Source organism: Ictidomys tridecemlineatus, chromosome 11 (genome assembly GCF_052094955.1).
Source record: "Ictidomys tridecemlineatus isolate mIctTri1 chromosome 11, mIctTri1.hap1, whole genome shotgun sequence".
NCBI lineage: Eukaryota > Metazoa > Chordata > Mammalia > Rodentia > Sciuridae > Ictidomys > Ictidomys tridecemlineatus.
The window spans coordinates 12,711,594-12,728,035 of record NC_135487.1 but is presented as its reverse complement, the minus strand read 5'-3'; the positions used below and the strand labels follow the sequence as shown (position 1 = coordinate 12,728,035).

Below are 16,442 nucleotides of genomic sequence, written 5' to 3'. Positions count from 1 at the left end.
AAAATGAGGCTCAGAGGGATGAGGTAACCTGCTGGAGGTCACACAGCCCATCAGTGATGGAGCCCTCGTCAGTGCCCAGCTGGACGGGACAGGCTATGCGGACAGCTTTGCTGGAGGTGGGGGAGGGCAGAAGTGAGTCACAGAATGGAGGCGCCGAGTGGCGCCGGGTGGCGCTCGGTGCGGGCGTTGATTCATCCCGCAGACATTCACACAACTCCTGCTGGTTCCAGTCCACACTGCTCACACCACATGTGGGAAGCCAGGGTCCAGAAGGCACATGATCCTGGGGTCCCAAAGCACCTTAGGGGCAGAGTCAGGGCCAGAACCCAGGACTCTTGGGCCAGGGTCACTTCCCACTGTCCCAGTGTTTTGCAAGCCCTCAGCATCGCCGCGACAGAGTGCAGTCCACACCACGGTCACGTCCCTCAGCGAGTTTATTGAGAGTCCCCTCCCCTCGGGCAGGCCTGGAGGCACCAGGGAGTCCCAGCGAGCACCATGGCCCCTCTGTGGCCAGCGGCCAGTGGCCCGGGGCCGGCTTCAGTCTCATCAGCACCAAGGAGAGCGCCAGGCCATGCGCAGGGGACCCCTGAAAGTCTGGATGGCGGGTCTTCAGGGCTTTAAGGAAAACCTGCGGCTGGGAAGGAGCCTCGGGCAGGTGGCGGGAGCCAGGAGTCCCCCACCCGGTTCCCTGACCGGAAAGCAAGGCCCCACCAGGGAGAGCTGTCCCCAGCTCTGCTCTGCTGACCCTGGAGGCCCCTGGCCCTCACTGACCCCAGAGAAAGCTAGAAGGAGGTGGGGTGGGGGTGGGGCTTCTCCCATGGGCTGTTCCCTTCCAGGTCCAGGGAGGCCCAAGGCCCAGGGAGACGCATGACCCAGGCTGAACGGGAAAGTGCCGTCCGCCCTTGGCGCCAGGAGGGACAGTACGGAGGCCAGGAGGGACCCTGAGCAACGGGGGCCCCAGAGCGGGGAGCTGGGGAACCGAGTTAGCCCCTGGGAATCTGGGCTGGGACGGAAAAGAGGGAGCGAACTGTTACGAGAACGGAGGGGCCAGGCGGGGGACAGCTCAGAGAGGGAGCCTCCGCTTGGTTAGCAGGGGCCCAGCTCTGGCCTCCTCCCCCGAACAGAACTATACGAACAAATAGCCCTTTCGGGCCAAAGCCAGGACCCCTGGGCTGGGTGGCCAGGGGGGTAGCAACAGGGTAGACCATCCGCGGAGCCCTGCGGAGGCGGGAAACACAGTACGAATCATGCCCATGCTCACAGTGACCCGAGGGTCGGTGTCACGACTACCCGCCTTTACACAGGGGAAAACCGGGGCTCTCAAAGGCCAAGCGGCCCGTGCCAGGCCCCCGAGGGAGAAGCAGAAAAGCAAAGGCTCAGGTCCAGCAGCCTACGCCTGGGAAGGCCAGGGGCTTTCCTGTGCTGCCACACGCGTCCGGGGGACTGGCAGGTCCCACCGGTGTCCTGCACGGCATTCTCGGGGTTAAAGATCCCCTCTGCCAGCCCCCTCCAGCCACAGGGGCCCGTGGCCAGCCTGGGCCTTTTAACACACACTCTGACCCGGCGGTCTGGGGTGGGCAGAGATGGGCCTTCTGAGCAGACTCCCAAAGGCCTTGAGAATGCTGCCCGGGCGTTGAGGAGCAAGGGACAGATGGACGCGTCCCCTCCCACCAACCCGAGAGAAGGGCAAAGGGCAGGAGTTTGTCTCTTCCTCCTCTGAACCAAGAAGTCCTGCTCCCGACTCCCGGAGTCCTCCAGCCATCTCCCACGAGCCGCGAGTCACACTCAGGAAGGGACGGTCTTGCAGACACCGACATCCCAGCCAGCTCTGGTGGCCTGGAGCCCAGGGGCTCCCTGTGGACCTGTGGCTTCCGGGCATCAGGCAGGAGTTGGCCTGAGACCTTGGGGGCCCGGCCCGTCGGACCCATCTCCCCGCCGGCCGGCTCCAAACTCGGTCAGCTCGTGGGGGTACCCCGCGGGTGCAGCCGCAGCTCCCTGTCCACGGGATCCATGTCAAAGTTGACCGTCTGGGTCCTGGCGGGCAGCGCAGGGTCCCGGGTGGCCTCGCCGGGCAGCAGTAGCTGGGCCGTGAGCTGGAGGCCCGAGGAGCCTCCGGAGCCCGAGTCGGAGTCGGAGCCCGAGTCGGGGGGCAGCGGCAGCGGCAGCACCTGCTGCAGGCTGAGGCCCGGCCGGGCGCCACTGTGAGAGGTGCGCATGGAGGGGGACGCCAGGCTGGCCCGGCGCTGCTGAGGACAGTGGGGGCAGGGCAGGAGCCTGGCCAGGGCCCGCTTGAAGTCCCGCATGAAGAGTGGGTAGATGATGGGGTTCATGGTGCTGTTGCAGTACCCCAGCCACGTGAGGACATCGAAGAGGCCCGGGGAAACGCAGTCGCACACAGCCTGGGGACACAGGTGGGTCACCCTCCGCCCAGAGCAGGCACCGGATCCCGGTACCAGCCCAGATTCGGCCAACACCGTGGGAGGTGCCCACCTTCCCCCTCGCCCCACCCCCTGCCACGGCCTTACCTGGGCCACATTGGCCACGAAGAAGGGCAGCCACGTTACGAAGAACAGGCCCAGCAGGATGCCCAGCGTCAAGCTGGCCTTCAAGGCCTTCCTGCTGTGCTTGGTGGCCAGACGCCTGCTGTCCGCCGACTCCCCGCCTGTCCGCGGGGTCCTGGGCACCTGTGCCAAGGAAGGTCACAGCAGTCGGGTGAGCAAGAGCCCAGTTTGGTCCTGCTCCTGGCCATCGCCTGAACCTCAATCCCAACTGCACGCTGACCGCGGCACCCAACCCAGCCTGACTGGGCAAAATGCCAAGCACTGACCTCAGTCCTAGACCAGACCTTGACACCCACGTTTCAGACTGAGCCAGGCACGGACCTGGAGGAGCCCCGACCTTGACCCTGACCCTGACCCTGAGTTCCACAAAGGAGCTCCAGGCAGCGCAGTGGGACAGAGTCACCCCCCCCAAGTCAGCCTTCAGCACACAGAACTTTCCAGAGCCTTCCCCAGTTCAAGAATCGAATACATTTGAACAGCACTTGAAGGAAGAGGGAAAGAGTGTGTGCAGCCGCCAGGCACCGCCTTAGCGTCCGGAGTCTCTTCCTATTTGGGAACCATGCGCGTGCCTGTGTGATGACTCTCGTGCTCCTTAAAACAGAAGTGTTTGTTGTAGTTTTTGGAGAACGTGTGCACAAAGCAGACGATCGCCGTTGAATCTTTTATAGATTGCTAGGGATGCTAGTGACCTTGGAATCCTACAAGTCACTCCCGTCTCGACAGCAGACATCAAGAGCAGGAGAGCAGCCGGGCGCGGTGGTACACACCTGTCATCCCAGCGGCTCAGGAGGCTGAGGCAGGAGGATCACAAGTTCAAAGCCAGCCTCAGCAATGGTGAGGCCCCAAGCCACTCAGTGAGTCCCTGCCTCTAAATAAAGTACAAAATAGGCTGGGGGTGGGGCTCAGGGGTTGAGCGCCCCTGAGTTCAATCCTTGGTACTTAAGAAAGTGGGGGAGAAGCTGTTCCCCAGCAGCCACCAGGAGGACCAGGCCGGGCGGGGGCCGTTAGAACTTCAGGGAACCAGCAGACCCCAAAGCTCGGATGGCTCTGCAGGCCTGGCGCCACAGCCCAGAAGTTCTCCTTTTTAACTTCACGAAATTTTAAGAAGCCGAAGTGACTAGTTGAGGGTGTTTCCCTGTCCCCAGGCATCGAAATCTCCTTTCTCTAAAGAGGGCTGGTCTCGGTGGCATGGAGACGGTGAAGGGTCTAAATTCCATTTTCTCTCAAGGGCATTTAAGTTGCCTTGACTTTTCCACGTGCATTCGGCATATTAAACACTGATGTCCCCAAAATTTGCTTCTACTCCAAATAGGCCTGGGGGGACTCGGGGCACTTGGTTGGTTGGTTGGTTGGTTGTTTTCCTTTTTTTGTTTTGTTGTTGGGTGGTTGTTTTGTTTGCAGTACTAAGGATTGAAGCTAGGAATTGAACCACCGAGCTGCATCCCCTGCCCTTTATATTTTTTTATTTTCAGAGAGGGTCTTGATAAGTTGCTGAGGCTGGCCTCCAAATTGTGATCCTCCTGCCTCAGCCTCCCAAGTCCCTGGGATTACAGGCAGATGCTACCATGCCTGGCTGCATGGGAAGGTTTTAAGCAACACATATTTAGTTAGTTAGTTAGGGCCGAGTCAGTGGGCAAATACAGAAGCATAAGGCATTTCACTATTCTCAGTAGGGAACTCAGGCGCTATAAATGTGTTTCATGTGATTATTCTGGCAGTGCTCTATACAGAATGGGTTTGGATCAGAGGGAGCCAGCCCTACCAGGAACACGAAGTGAGAAAATTCTGAATTGTTAGACAGGAATGGAATGAGTACACTTGAGGAACATCTAATCCCCCCACCATTCATAATATGGAAATGGTAGTACCCACCTCCTGGGCCAGATAGTGCCAGGTACACAGTAGGAGCTCAATAAAAGCTATTTTCTTTTCCTTCTCTCTCATTGGTTAACTTTGTCCCACCTTCATTTCTGTTTTTAATATTTATTTTTTAGTTCTAGGTGGACACAATGCCTTTATTTTACTTTACGTGGTGCTGAGGCTCGAACCCAGGGCCTCACGCATGCTTGGCGAGCGCTCTACCTCTGAGCCACAACCCCAGCCTCCACCTTCATTTCTTACAAAGATAATTCCAAAGTTAGAGCTTGGGTGAGTGCTCATGTCATTGAGTAGAACTTGGAAGTAAGCTGGGTGTGGTGGCTCACGCCTGTAATCCCAGCTCCTCGGGAGGCAGAGGCAGGAGGATCACAAGTTTGGGGACTTGGCAATACAGTGAGACCTTGTCACAACATAAATCAAAAGGGCTGTGGGCGTAGCTCAGTGGTAGAGCACTGGTTGAGCATGGCAAGGCCCTGGGTTCCATCCCCTGCACCCAAACAAATGAAAATCTAATTAATCTACAAAAACCTCTCCCCAGAAAATAAAAAAGCTCATCAATTTGTACACACACACACACACACAAAGTCCCACACTTCCAGAAGGTTCAGAGGCACTTGGAAGGCTCTAGCCTCCACTGTGCGGCCTCTACAGTCCAGAAAGCTGGGGAGGGAAGCCCCCTGTAGACCATGTGCTGTGACCGACCTGGCTTTTCCTATGTAAGATTTTCACAAAGTGAGACCCACCTATCTTTCCAACTTAAGGACGTGCCAGCGTGCACCATTTACAGAATGGTCGCCCGGGCCACCGGGGAGCACACTTGGGCTTTGAAACCAGGGAGTGGCCAGCGTTTCCTAAATTGCACTGAGAACCCGCTTGTTCCTGCGACAGCCAGTGGTGGGCTGGTTGTGGGGAGATGGAAAGATCAGAAAGAGGCAGGAGGGAGCCAGATTCCCAGGCAACCCTGGCAGATGGGAAGGGGGCGGAGGCGGCAAAGCCAAGATGTGTCACTGCCTCGTCCCCCTACCCCTCTCTGCAGAGCTCCTTCCCCTGCGCCCTCCCCTTTCCAGAGGCGGAGCCTTGTCCGAGGTGCTGAAACCCGGCCACAGCCCGCGCCCTGCTCTTCCCCAGGACCAGGGGTTCCCATTCTGGAAGGGAGCAGAGGGGCGGCGGGGAGAGAAAGCACGCCATAACTCCGTCCCTCCGTGTGTTTGTAGAAAGACGGAAACTTGGCTTTGCGGATGTCAAGGACACATTCAGGAAAGCCCTGAATTTCTCCCCTGTCTTGGAGGGCAGGCTGGACGGAGGCAGGCAGGGCCTTGGGGGTGCTGGCCCCGGGGATGAAATCCAGGGGCACTTTACCACTGAGACCTTTTCATTTTTGGAGACAGGGTCTCGCGAAGTTGCCCAGACTGACTTGAACATGCCATCCTCCTGCCTCAGACTCCCAAGTTGCTGGGATTACAAGCCTGTGCCACAGTGCCCACGCCCCAAAACACCAGGACTCCTTGGCTAGTGTACAGAGATGTAACACAGAATGAGGACCCCGAGGACATGCCCGAAAGACGGAGTGCCCCTGGGGATGGAAGGGGAGGATCTGGGGGACCTTTTACTTTATGGTTGAGTTTTTACTTGAAAGCAGGGGTGCAGCTCGGTGGTAGGGCACACGTTTGGCAAGGGCCAGTCTCTGGGTTGGGTCCCCGACACTGCAAAACAATCAGAGTGGACTTAGGTATTCCCTTGTGCCTTCCCACCTTGTACCCTCATCTGATCTCAGTGCGAAGGCCACAGACAGGCCCTGGAGCCCGCCTTCCTGTGCCGGTTCTGGCTGTGACCACCCAGCTGAGTGACTCCGGCAAGTTCCTCCACCTCTCTGTGCCTGTGTTTCCTCTTCTGTAAAATGGCAATTATAACACCATCGGCCTCATAGGACTGGATTAGGGATTAAGTGAGATAATACACAAAAGTGATCAGGACAGCTCCTGGCACATAGGGTCATGTAAGTGTCAGCTGTCATTTCTGCTGTTGATCGTCAGTGTCCAGCTTAGCGGGTCCTCATGGCGACATTGATCTAGTGGCATCCATAGGAAGACGGGATTTTTTTCAGTGCTGGGGATTGAACCTGAAGCCTCACACAGTCCAGGCTACTGAGCTCAGCCCTGGGCCATAGGATAAGTTTTGTTAGTCCCAGGGGGGTACGGGGTGGTGAAGTGACTTCTCCAAGGTCACCCAGCTGTGATGGCAGAGACAGGACAGACACCGGGCTCCTGCCAGGGCCCTGCCTACACCAGCTGCCTGGCTTGGAGCAGCCGCACACAGCCCCTGAGCCAGCCTCTCCCGGCTCGACCCCCTCCTCCCCCACGCAGATACTCCTGTGATCACAGCCTCCTCCAGGGGGGAGGAGGAGGAGGAGGAAGGACAGGGGTGGAGGGAGATGGATCACTGAGACAGCACAGGCACAGTTGGGTGAGGGAGAGCGAGCGAGGGGGTGCAGAGAAAGGAGGCTTGGGTGGGAAAGGAGGAGGCTGCAGGAAACTCCCAGCTCCCTCCTGTTCCTCTCTACCAGGCTGAGCACCCACACTGCCTGGGTGCTGCCCAAGGCTGCCTGGCCATGCCCTCCGCCTCCAGAATCGCCCAAGGCTGAGCACCACTCCTACCTCTCACACACGCACACTCACGTGCACACACTCTCTCGCACCACCCCTGCCCCGCAGCATCTGAGCCCCACACCCCAGCCCATCCCCCGCAGCCCAGCTCTCAGCAGGGCCTCCCTCCCCGGCCCTGGGCAGCCAGGAAGGCCTGGGAAGCCACTGGACCAACCAGAGGCTTCTGAAAGCCCATGGCACACACAGGCGTATGTGGAGGGGACACCAGGGATGCTGATCAGCTAGAAGGTTCTCAACCCTGGGGCGGGGGGACTTCGGAGACCTGTGCTCGGCTTGTCCCCTCTGTGGGGAAACTAGAGGCTGGAGGGGGGCAGAGCGCTGGAGGACAGGGTCCCTGAGGTGCCTTAAGGTCCTGGCACGGAGACAGGCCCCATGTCCAGGCTGGACACTGCTGGCCTCTGCGACAGGCGGCCCTGGAGGAGGAAAAGAGTCACCACACAGGGGTCAGGATAGAGCAGCAGCCCAGACACAAATTCCCCCCAAGCAGGCCATTGCCAGAGATGAAGACATGGATACACAGGGCTCGCTGAGGATGGGGGGGGTGCACAGCTCAAGGGCTGTGGGTCATTCTGCCCTGGAGCTAGGGTGCTGGCCCCAGTGCCCAGGGCACGGCCCCTGGTGTTAAGGCTCACTGTGACCTCTGCAGTTTCCCAACACACGCACACAGTGAGCAGATGCAGAACATTGGCTGAGAGAGGCGCCCCTTCCCTAGGCTCCACCGCCCTCCTGAGAGCGCTTCATGATCAGCGTCTGCCTCTCCAGAGCTCTCTCTCTCCAGCCAGAACCCAGATTCCAAGAGGGCAGGGCCTCGCCAGTCCTGCTCACACCACATCTGCAGCCCACAGCAGCTCCTGTACACAGTAGGTACTCAATACATGCTATCAAAGAAATGAATTCACATGATAAAAAGCTTATAACTAGGCTTATTATTATGGGTGGTGGTACACACCTGTAATCCCAGCACTCAGGAGGCTGAGGCAGGAGGATCACGATTTTAAGGCCAGCCTCAGCAACTCAGTGAGACCCTGTCTCAAAATTAAAAAATAAAAAGAGCTGGGGGTGTAGCTCAGTGGTAAAGTGCCCCTGTGTTCAATCAATCCACAGTACAAAAAAAAAAAGGGATTTAGGATCTTGCCCAGAGAGAGACTAGGCAGCGACGTGTGGGCAGCCTGGAGCCCAGCTCCCTGGGTGCTGTGCTCACTCCATCCCCCTGTGAACACGTGCTGAGCACCCAGGATGTGCTGGGTGCCGTGTGAGGTGCTAGAAACACACAGTAAACAAAAAGACCAGTCCCCACCCTCACAGGCTTTATCCTCCTGGAGGAAGTAAGTAATCAACCAATAAATTGTGAGTATAAAATATTTTAGGTTATCCTTGATGCTGCCAAGAGAAATCGCTTGGGAAATTAGGACTGGAGAGGCCCCAGGGCAGGTGCTGGAGGAGGGAGAATTGAACCCAGGGGTGCTTTACCTCTAAGTTACACCCCCCAGTCCTTTTTTATTTATTTACTTATTTTTTGAGATTGTGTCTCACTAAGTTGCTGAGGTTGGCCTTAAACTTGCAATCCTCCTGCTTTAGCCTCCTGAGTTGCTGGGATTACAGGTGTGCCCCACCACATCTGGCTGCAAGTTAGTACCCTTGAGAGACAGATTAGGGAAGGAAGTGAATGGAGGCCAGAAGGAAGAAATGGGAAAACCTATGTAGGTGTGAAGGAAGAATACTCAGACAGAGGGGACAGCAAGTGCAAAGGTCCTGAGACAGAATGGGCTCCGTGTGTTCGAGGAACAGCAGGAGAGCAGGGTGGCTCAAAGAGAAAGAACAAGTTGGCTGGTGAAAGGAGAGGAAAGCCAGATGAGGAACAGAGAGGGTCTGGGGACATGAGATGCAAGGTAACCAGAGCAGACAAATGACTTGAAGGGACAGGGATCACTCAGCTACTATATAAGGTTGAAAGGGAGCAAGGTCAGAATTGGGGAGTCCGTTTGGAGATGACCACCAATAACCCGGGCGTCAGTGACGGGGCCCCGCCCTGGTGGGCAGCAGGAGAGAGGAAAGACCCGCTCAGAGCCTGGACACGCTGTGAAGGTAGAGCTGCTTCTAGGTGGTCAGTGGATGCCGCCTGTGACCCCTCTACCTAGGGCAAGGGCTGCCGACTGTCCACTTCCTTCCAGAGCTACCTTCCTTTTAACTGAGAAAGTTCCCACAGGAGAGAAACCTGCGTTCTCACCGTTCATCCTCAAGTCAAGTGACAGAAAAACCAAAGGACTTAGGAGGGGACACGGCACCCAGTTGGGAAGGCCTGATCAGTTGAGCCGTCTGCGGGCCCCAGAGAAGAAGGCAAATCTTTGTTAACATAAGGTGGAGGGCCGGGTCCAGCTCTGAGCTGCACTGCTGAGTGCCACAGAGTAGCTGCTCTGGGAGGCCACCAGGAGGCTGCAAGCCCTTGACTCCACAGTCAGGCCCCAAGCCAAGATGACCCCGGGCAGCCCAGCTGCTACCTCCCCCGGGGCCTTAGACTTAGTGACCCACATCTTGGAGGCTCAGACCCCACCTCTCAAGATGAACCACGGGGCTTGGGCACAACGTGAGCAGTCAGGCCACTTGTAGGGCTCACAGAACATGGAGCTGAGTGCCTTCCCCATTCACAAGCAGTTATTGAGCACCTATTATGTGCACTGGGGACCAAAACTGAGCTAGATCCATGCAACCCCCGACTGGGCTAATATTGAAGCCAGGATGACCCAGACCACGAGTAAGCTGGGGTTTGATGGAGAATAGATGGGGCAGGGTGACGGCTCTGCAGACAGGACGGTCAAGACCATTCTGGGAACAGGTGAGCTGGAAAGGGTCAGACAGGAGCAGGCCCAGGGAAGAGCATGCCAGGCGGAGGGGGCAGCAAGTGCAAAGACATTAGCACAGATGGGAGCCTGGTGCCTACTAAGGGCTGCATAAGGGCGCCAAGGTTGCTGGGTGCAGCCTAAGAGAGAGGCAGAGGGGAGACAGGGAGGAAGGCCGCAGGTCCACATCCTGAGGCACATCCTGAGATATCTTGAGTGCAGTGGGGGTTTGAGCAGGGGAGCAACTGGTTACTTCCTTTGTAAGTTGCTCTGGCTCCTGAGCAGAGGAGGTAGCCGCTCACCTGCCCTGGAAGCAGGCAGCCAGCAGAGGCCTCCCAAGGCTCCCAGGTGAGAAGCAATGTGGCTTGGATTCGGGAGGTGCCAGTGGAGACAGCACCTATTCAGGAAGCAGAACCAACCGGCCTGGATCAAGAATGGCATGCGTTCGAGAGAGAGATTCTCCCTGAGTTTCCGACATGAGACCACCATGGTGCCATGATGAGGAAGAGGAGGGAGGAGCAGATGGGGGGAGGGTGGCCACCCTAGATTCCCTGCACACAGTCAGCTGCCTGCCCTGCCTCCCAATGGCACTGTCCTGAGCTGAGAGGAAAGGTGGGTACCAGGAAGACCCAGAGGAAGTCATGGGCAAGTCTCTACTAAGTGGTGGGCCACAAGGGCCACTCATTCCTGTCCATCCCACAAGCCCAGATCTCCGGGAGCATCCCCAGTACCTGCAGTGTCTCCAAGGCCTGGCTGGCCACGCCGGTGGTGAGCGAGGCCACCTGCACGGCCTGCCTGCGGGCAGCCAGGAGGATCCTGCAATAGGTGAAGCAGATGGCACCAGAGGGCAGAAAGAAGGTGAGGCCTGACGCCACGAGGACGAAGGGCAGACTGGCCAGCAGTTGGCACTGGCTGGGAGCAGGTGCCCGCACGTGGCCCAGCTCGTGCCAGCCCAGCAGCAAAGGCAGGAAGGAGGCGAGCGCAGCCAGGCTCCAGGCACCCAGGACCAGCGCCAGGGCGCGCGGGGGCGTCATGCGCAGCTTGTAGCGCAGCGGCGACAGGATGAGTAGGTAGCGGTCCAGGCTGATGAGGCAGAGGTTAAGGATGGAGGCGCTGCAGCACATCACGTCGAAAGCCGCCCAGAGCAGGCAGAGGCCACGCGCCAGCACCCAGCGTCCGTACATCGCGTTCAGCATGGCCGGTGGCATCACCACCAGCCCCACCATCAGGTCCGACGTGAAGAGCGACACCAAGAAGAAGTTGGACGTGTTGCGCAGCGCTGGCTGCGTGCAGATGAGCGCGATGAGCAGCGAGTTGGCCGCCGCGGTCAGCGCTATGACCACACACAGCACGGCCGCCACCCAGCCGCTGCCCCCGGGGGCCGCCGGGGGTCCGGGGCCCCAGGCCGGGGTGCTGTTGTTGGCAGGGCCTGGATCTGGGACCATGGAGGCTGGGGATGCGTACAGAGACGTGATAGGATGGGCGGGGAGACGGTGAGCAGCCTGGAGGAGCCGAGGTTGTTGTCCGCGAGAAGAGCAACACCGTCCCCAGACGGGTAGGCGACAAGAGAGGGGCGGGGCACTAAGTCAAGGGGCAAGGACCAGAAGTGGAGGCACTGGGGTTATATCTCCCGCGCCCCGGGATGCGGCAGGGACCCCTCGAGGCCACGGGCAGGAAGTTTGGGGAGGGGCACCTGATGAGCGAGTCCCCCTGAAGGGAGCCGCGGAAAGTTAGGCGGAGGTCGGCTGGGCTCCCCGGAGCGGGACAGTCCCCTGAGGGGGCGGGCCTAGGGTCGGGGCGGGGGCACCAGGAAGGCGGGACCCGGGGCCGAGGGCGCTGTCCGGCGGCGCAGGCTGCCCCGCGAGGGTGGGCGTGTTGGAACGCTAGATCGAAGCCGTCGCGCTTGGGGTCGCGGTTTGGTGGCCCAGGGGCTGTAGCAAAGCCCAGCAGGGAAGGCAGGTCTCTCTCCCGCCGACGCAGAGGCAGCCCTGCGGCACGCGGGAGGCCCCGGGCCGCGCCGGGCAGGCCCCGCGGGCGGCAGTGGGCAGCGCCGCGCTCCGCCCCTGCCCGCCCGCGCTCCGTACCTGGGGCGCTCGGCTGCCGGCGACTGCCGCAGGCCCGCGGGGCTGGAGGAGACGCGGCCGTGGGCGGGGGACTCGGGAGCACGGGAGGCGCGGCGAGGAGCCGGGGCTGCTTCGGGAGCGCGCGGTCCCGGGGCCGCCGAGCGTGCGCCCCGCCCCGCGGTGGGCGGGGAGACGGGCCCCAGCCTCGCCGCAGAGGGTCCCCGTACCCCAAGCGGTGGAGGCACGCTCCGAGCGCCCGAGCCGCACCGAGTCGCCTCCAGGGAGATGGCAGTCCCCGCACCCCCGCACCCCCCTCCCCAGCCCACACGTGGTGATGGCGCAGGCGGAACTCAAAGAAGAGGGCTGTGACCTGCCGGTACCCAGGGATCCCTCCACAGTAAGCTCTGGTCCCTCCCGGCGAGGGTCGCCGCGCTTTCGAGAGGAACCAGCTGCGGAATACTGGGCAAGTGTCTTTATCGCCCCCCTGGGCCTCGATTGCTGAACCTACAAAATGGGCTAATAATTCCTGGCATCTTTCCCCTTTAGCTTGAGCAGTGAGCTGACTCCTCTGGTCTTTTGAGCAAGAACCAACACCGCACCAGGTACTGCGGAGGAAGTCCCTGACCTGTTGTCGTCCCCAGTATAACAGCGAGCGAACCGAGGTGGGAATCCTCCAGGGCGGTAGGCAGAGGGGTGTGGCGCCCCCTGGCTGTGACCCTCCGTTACCTAAGGCTGCTGTGCAGATTCATATTGCAGATTCCATTCTCATTTGACAAACAACTTCTTCAGAACATAGTAGGCATCAGACACTGCTGTGACTACTCAGGACACTGCAGTGACCAAAACAAAGATCCCCGCCTCCGTGGAACTTACCTTACAGTGGAATAAACAATAAACATACAGAGTGATCATAAGGTGATCATTGCTATAGAAAAAAGGAAAAGGCACAGCAGTATAAAGAGGATCTGGAGCATCTTTTTCAGAAAAAGAAAAATAAGCCGGGCGTGGTGGCGCACGCGTGTAATCCCACCGCTCGGGAGGCTAAGGCAGGAGGATTGCCAGTTCAAAGCTAGCCTCCGCAAAAGAGAGCTGCGTCTCTAAATAAAATACAAAATAGGGCTGCGGATATGGTTCAGTGGCCGAGTGCCCCTGAGTTCAATCCCCGGTACCAAAAAAAAAAAAAAAAAAGTAATATTTCCCATGTATAAGGCCCTGTGTGTTCCTTATATTATTCCTATTCTTAATATTCCTACCCCAAAAATAAAGGCGAGAAGAATGTATTTAAGTGGGGCTCAGAGAAGTCAAGGGCTCCTCCCAAGGTCCCGAGCAGCAACCAATCAAGTAGAAACTGAAACTCAGATCTGCTGTAGGTTTAGGACAGAGGGAGCCCGGTGAAGGTACCTTCTAACAACAGCTTCAGACCCCGCAGCGCCTCCACCCACCCCTAAGCCCCAGGCCTGCCCACAGGTGAATCTAGGCAGCGGTGGAGGAGGCCTGTCCTCCAGCCTCTACACCGCACTACAGGTCTCCGGGGAAGAGAATGTACTAACACAAGAGCTGGACCCAGGCTCAGGAAGCTGCCTTGAGATCCTAGATCCACTGCTTAGCAACTCTGAGGTCCTAGGGCCACTCTGTCTCCTTGGGTCACTGCATAACAATTCAGTATCTGCCACCCAGGGTCACTGAGGAGATTCAATGGCACTGGTGTAATCTGTCAACGTGATGGTGCCGTTGGCCTCGGGGTCCCCAGCTGTGTAGTAGGAAAGTGTCCATCCCTGTGGTACCTCCTCTAGCCAAAGGAGTCCTGATGTCAGGGATGGCTACCTCATCGGACACTCCGTAGAATAGATTTCAGAGCCTGTGAAATGGGTTCCTAGTCATGGTTCTGCTACTTACTCTGTGAGGTTGGCGAAGCCTCTTAAATTCTCTGCTTTTCTGATATTAGGATACCAAAGATGCAAATAGGGTGAATATTTAAACCTCTGGAACAGAAGAGGTGCTGAACAATTTTTAGCTTTGTAAAAATCAGTATATAGTGGGAAAGAATGTATCCTTTGTTTTAGATTTTCCTATAATGTGCTATATCTTTTATTTTTTGTAAAAAAAAAACACAATGATCATTTTATTTATTATTGCTTGATGGATACTGAGGGTTGAACTCAGGGGTGCTGTACCACTGAGTTCCATCCCCAACCCTTTTATTTATTTATTTATTTAAGACACAGTCGTCTCACTAAATTGCTTAGGGCCTTGCTATGTTACTGAAGCTAGCCTCCAGCTTGTGATCCTCCTACCTCAGCCTCTGGAGTAGCTAGAACTACAGGCAAGCACCACCACACCCAACATGATGATCATTTTAATGAGTTCATTCTGGGCGATAGATACCTGGGTATTAGTTATCTATGGTTTATACTTTGCTATAATTTTAGAAAATCATTTTTGTAAGGATTGGGCCGAGGTGGTGATGCCACCTTGTGGCTACATTGTTATTATGTTGAACTTGAGACCTTTGCAGAAGCTCCAGCTCTGGTCATTCATTTCAGTTACAGAACAATCCAGTCTCAGACTTCCTTAACACTGCAGAGAGGGACTTTTAAGAATGATCAGTGATGCCGGGTGCAGTGGCACACACCTGTGGTCCCAGCGGCTCAGGAGGCTGAGGCAAGAGGATCATGAGTTCAAAGCCAGCTTTGGCAACTCAGTGAGGCCCTAAGCAACTCAGCGAGCCCCTGTCTCTGAATAAAAATAAGAAAAAGGGCTGGGGATATAGCTCAGTGGTTAAGTATCCCTGGTTCAATCCCTGGTACCAAAACAACAACAAAAAAGATCAGACTTTGCTTGATTCCTTCTAGTCCTGGCGAGTTTCCTCTCCGGGGACAGCTGGGGCCTCAATGGGACAGCTGAGCCTTAGGAAGCCTCTGCCCAGAGCTTCACACCTGGCAGGACATCAAGGACAAGTGAAGGTCGTCATTGCAGAGATGGAGAAACTGGGGTCCAGGGAGGTTGCCAAGTCCTGCTAGAAGCTGCTCTCAGAAAGTATGGACCAAGTGCACAAACTCCCTGCAGGCAGGTTCTGTCTGTTGTGGCACATAGTAGGTTCTCAATAAATATCTGCCCAATGAATAGATGGACACAATCGTCAGCCCAACCACCTGCAATTATTCGCTCTCAATAACAATAACCTGGCATCTGTTGAGTTCTTACCAATTGCCAGGGGATTTTGCAAGCTCTCACGTGCCCTGCAGGGGGGAATGCTCACCTTGACCCTGGAGTGAAGTTAGTGTGGTGGGTAGGCCCCATTTACACTCTTAACTGCGTTTCAGAGATCTTCTGTGAGTTGCTCAAGGTTCCAGTTAGGAAGTAGAGAGGATCTGAGCCCAGGCATCCCGAACTCCCCTTCCCCGGGGGCCTGGGGCAAGGACAGTAGCTCCACACAGGCAAACAAGGGAGGGAAGGCAGAACCAATTATCCCAATGCCCAGCCGCCCAGAGAGGGCCGGTACTGACGGTGCTGATGCCACCCTTAACCCCTAGTGAAGACTTCAAATCCCTCCGCCCTTGTGGGGAGGGGCAGGGGGCTGCGATTTTATTCCTGGGCTCATTGAGTTGTTGCATTTGAACTAGGTGGAGAGAAATATCAGAAGTCACCATCCCACATGTGTCTGTCTGTCCCCATCTGTCTATCTGTCTATCTATCTATCTCCCCTCCCCCTCTCTAGTTCCCACATAGAATCAGCAACAACCTTCCCGGGGAGCCCGGCCTCCCCACCCAACTCTGGCCTCCAGCATCTCCTCCTGGACTGGCCCTCACGCCTCTTCCCACCATTAGGTCTGGCTGAAGCCCAGCTCTGCGTGGAGCCTGGCTGCCCACGGGCGGCCTGCCCTCTGGCCAGGCTTCCAGGCCCGCCACCAGCCACCCACCCACCTTCCCGCCTTTTCTCCACCAGCTTCTAATTAATTAAAGTATCTATCCGCTGAGACCCTTCCTTGTTCCAAACACAGGATGGAGGACCAAGACTACTTCTGTCACCGGGAGTGCTCAGACCCAAGCCCACTGGGGCTCAGAGATCTGTTCCAAGGACCTCGAGGGGCACATTTACTGCCAGTATTTTGACCTCCGTGCCCGAGTGTGCAGACGAGTGTGCAGACGTGAGGTCAGGGCGGCCTGTGAGCCTGCGCGAGTCCTCCTGTTTCCAGAGCCTCCTTTCCCATTCTAGAAAACAGCTGTGGCAGTCCATGCGTGGGCTCTGGGTGCCGGCGTCCCCCAGCCTGCAAGCTGCCGGCCAGCCTGCCCCGAGCTGTTGCCATGTCTTAACTGCCTGATCCTGGGAGACTGCTTAGTCCTGAACACCTCGGGGGACTCACCCACAGAATGAGGGCAGTATCTGTGGGCGCCAAGGGGCTTGACTGATGCTCTGCGGCCCTGCAAGGGCTGATGCTG

General features: G+C 57.5%; 1 protein-coding gene across 1 annotated transcript; it reads right to left on the bottom strand.

The window, feature by feature from the left end:
• Positions 1 to 416: 416 nt before the first annotated feature.
• On the bottom strand, positions 417 to 11,951 carry Htr6 (5-hydroxytryptamine receptor 6). Its single transcript, XM_005317533.4, has 3 exons — positions 10,671 to 11,951; positions 2,526 to 2,684; positions 417 to 2,399 (listed from the first exon to the last, which is right to left on the bottom strand). Exons 1-3 carry the CDS (start codon positions 11,382 to 11,384, stop codon positions 1,956 to 1,958), a joined length of 1,317 nt encoding a protein of 438 aa, XP_005317590.2. The 5' UTR covers positions 11,385 to 11,951; the 3' UTR covers positions 417 to 1,955.
• Between the last annotated feature and the right edge of the window lie 4,491 nt (positions 11,952 to 16,442).

What these genes read in the sequence shown, in the direction of transcription:
- Htr6 (XM_005317533.4), bottom strand. Translation starts at nt 11,384, where the DNA reads ATGGTCCCAGATCCAGGCCCTGCCAACAACAGCACCCCGGCCTGGGGC. An exon ending in AGGCCTTGGAGACACTGCAG is followed by an intron (nt 2,685 to 10,670) that starts GTACTGGGGATG and finishes TCCTTGGCACAG; the next exon opens with GTGCCCAGGACCCCGCGGAC. An exon ending in TCGTGGCCAATGTGGCCCAG is followed by an intron (nt 2,400 to 2,525) that starts GTAAGGCCGTGG and finishes CTGTGTCCCCAG; the next exon opens with GCTGTGTGCGACTGCGTTTC.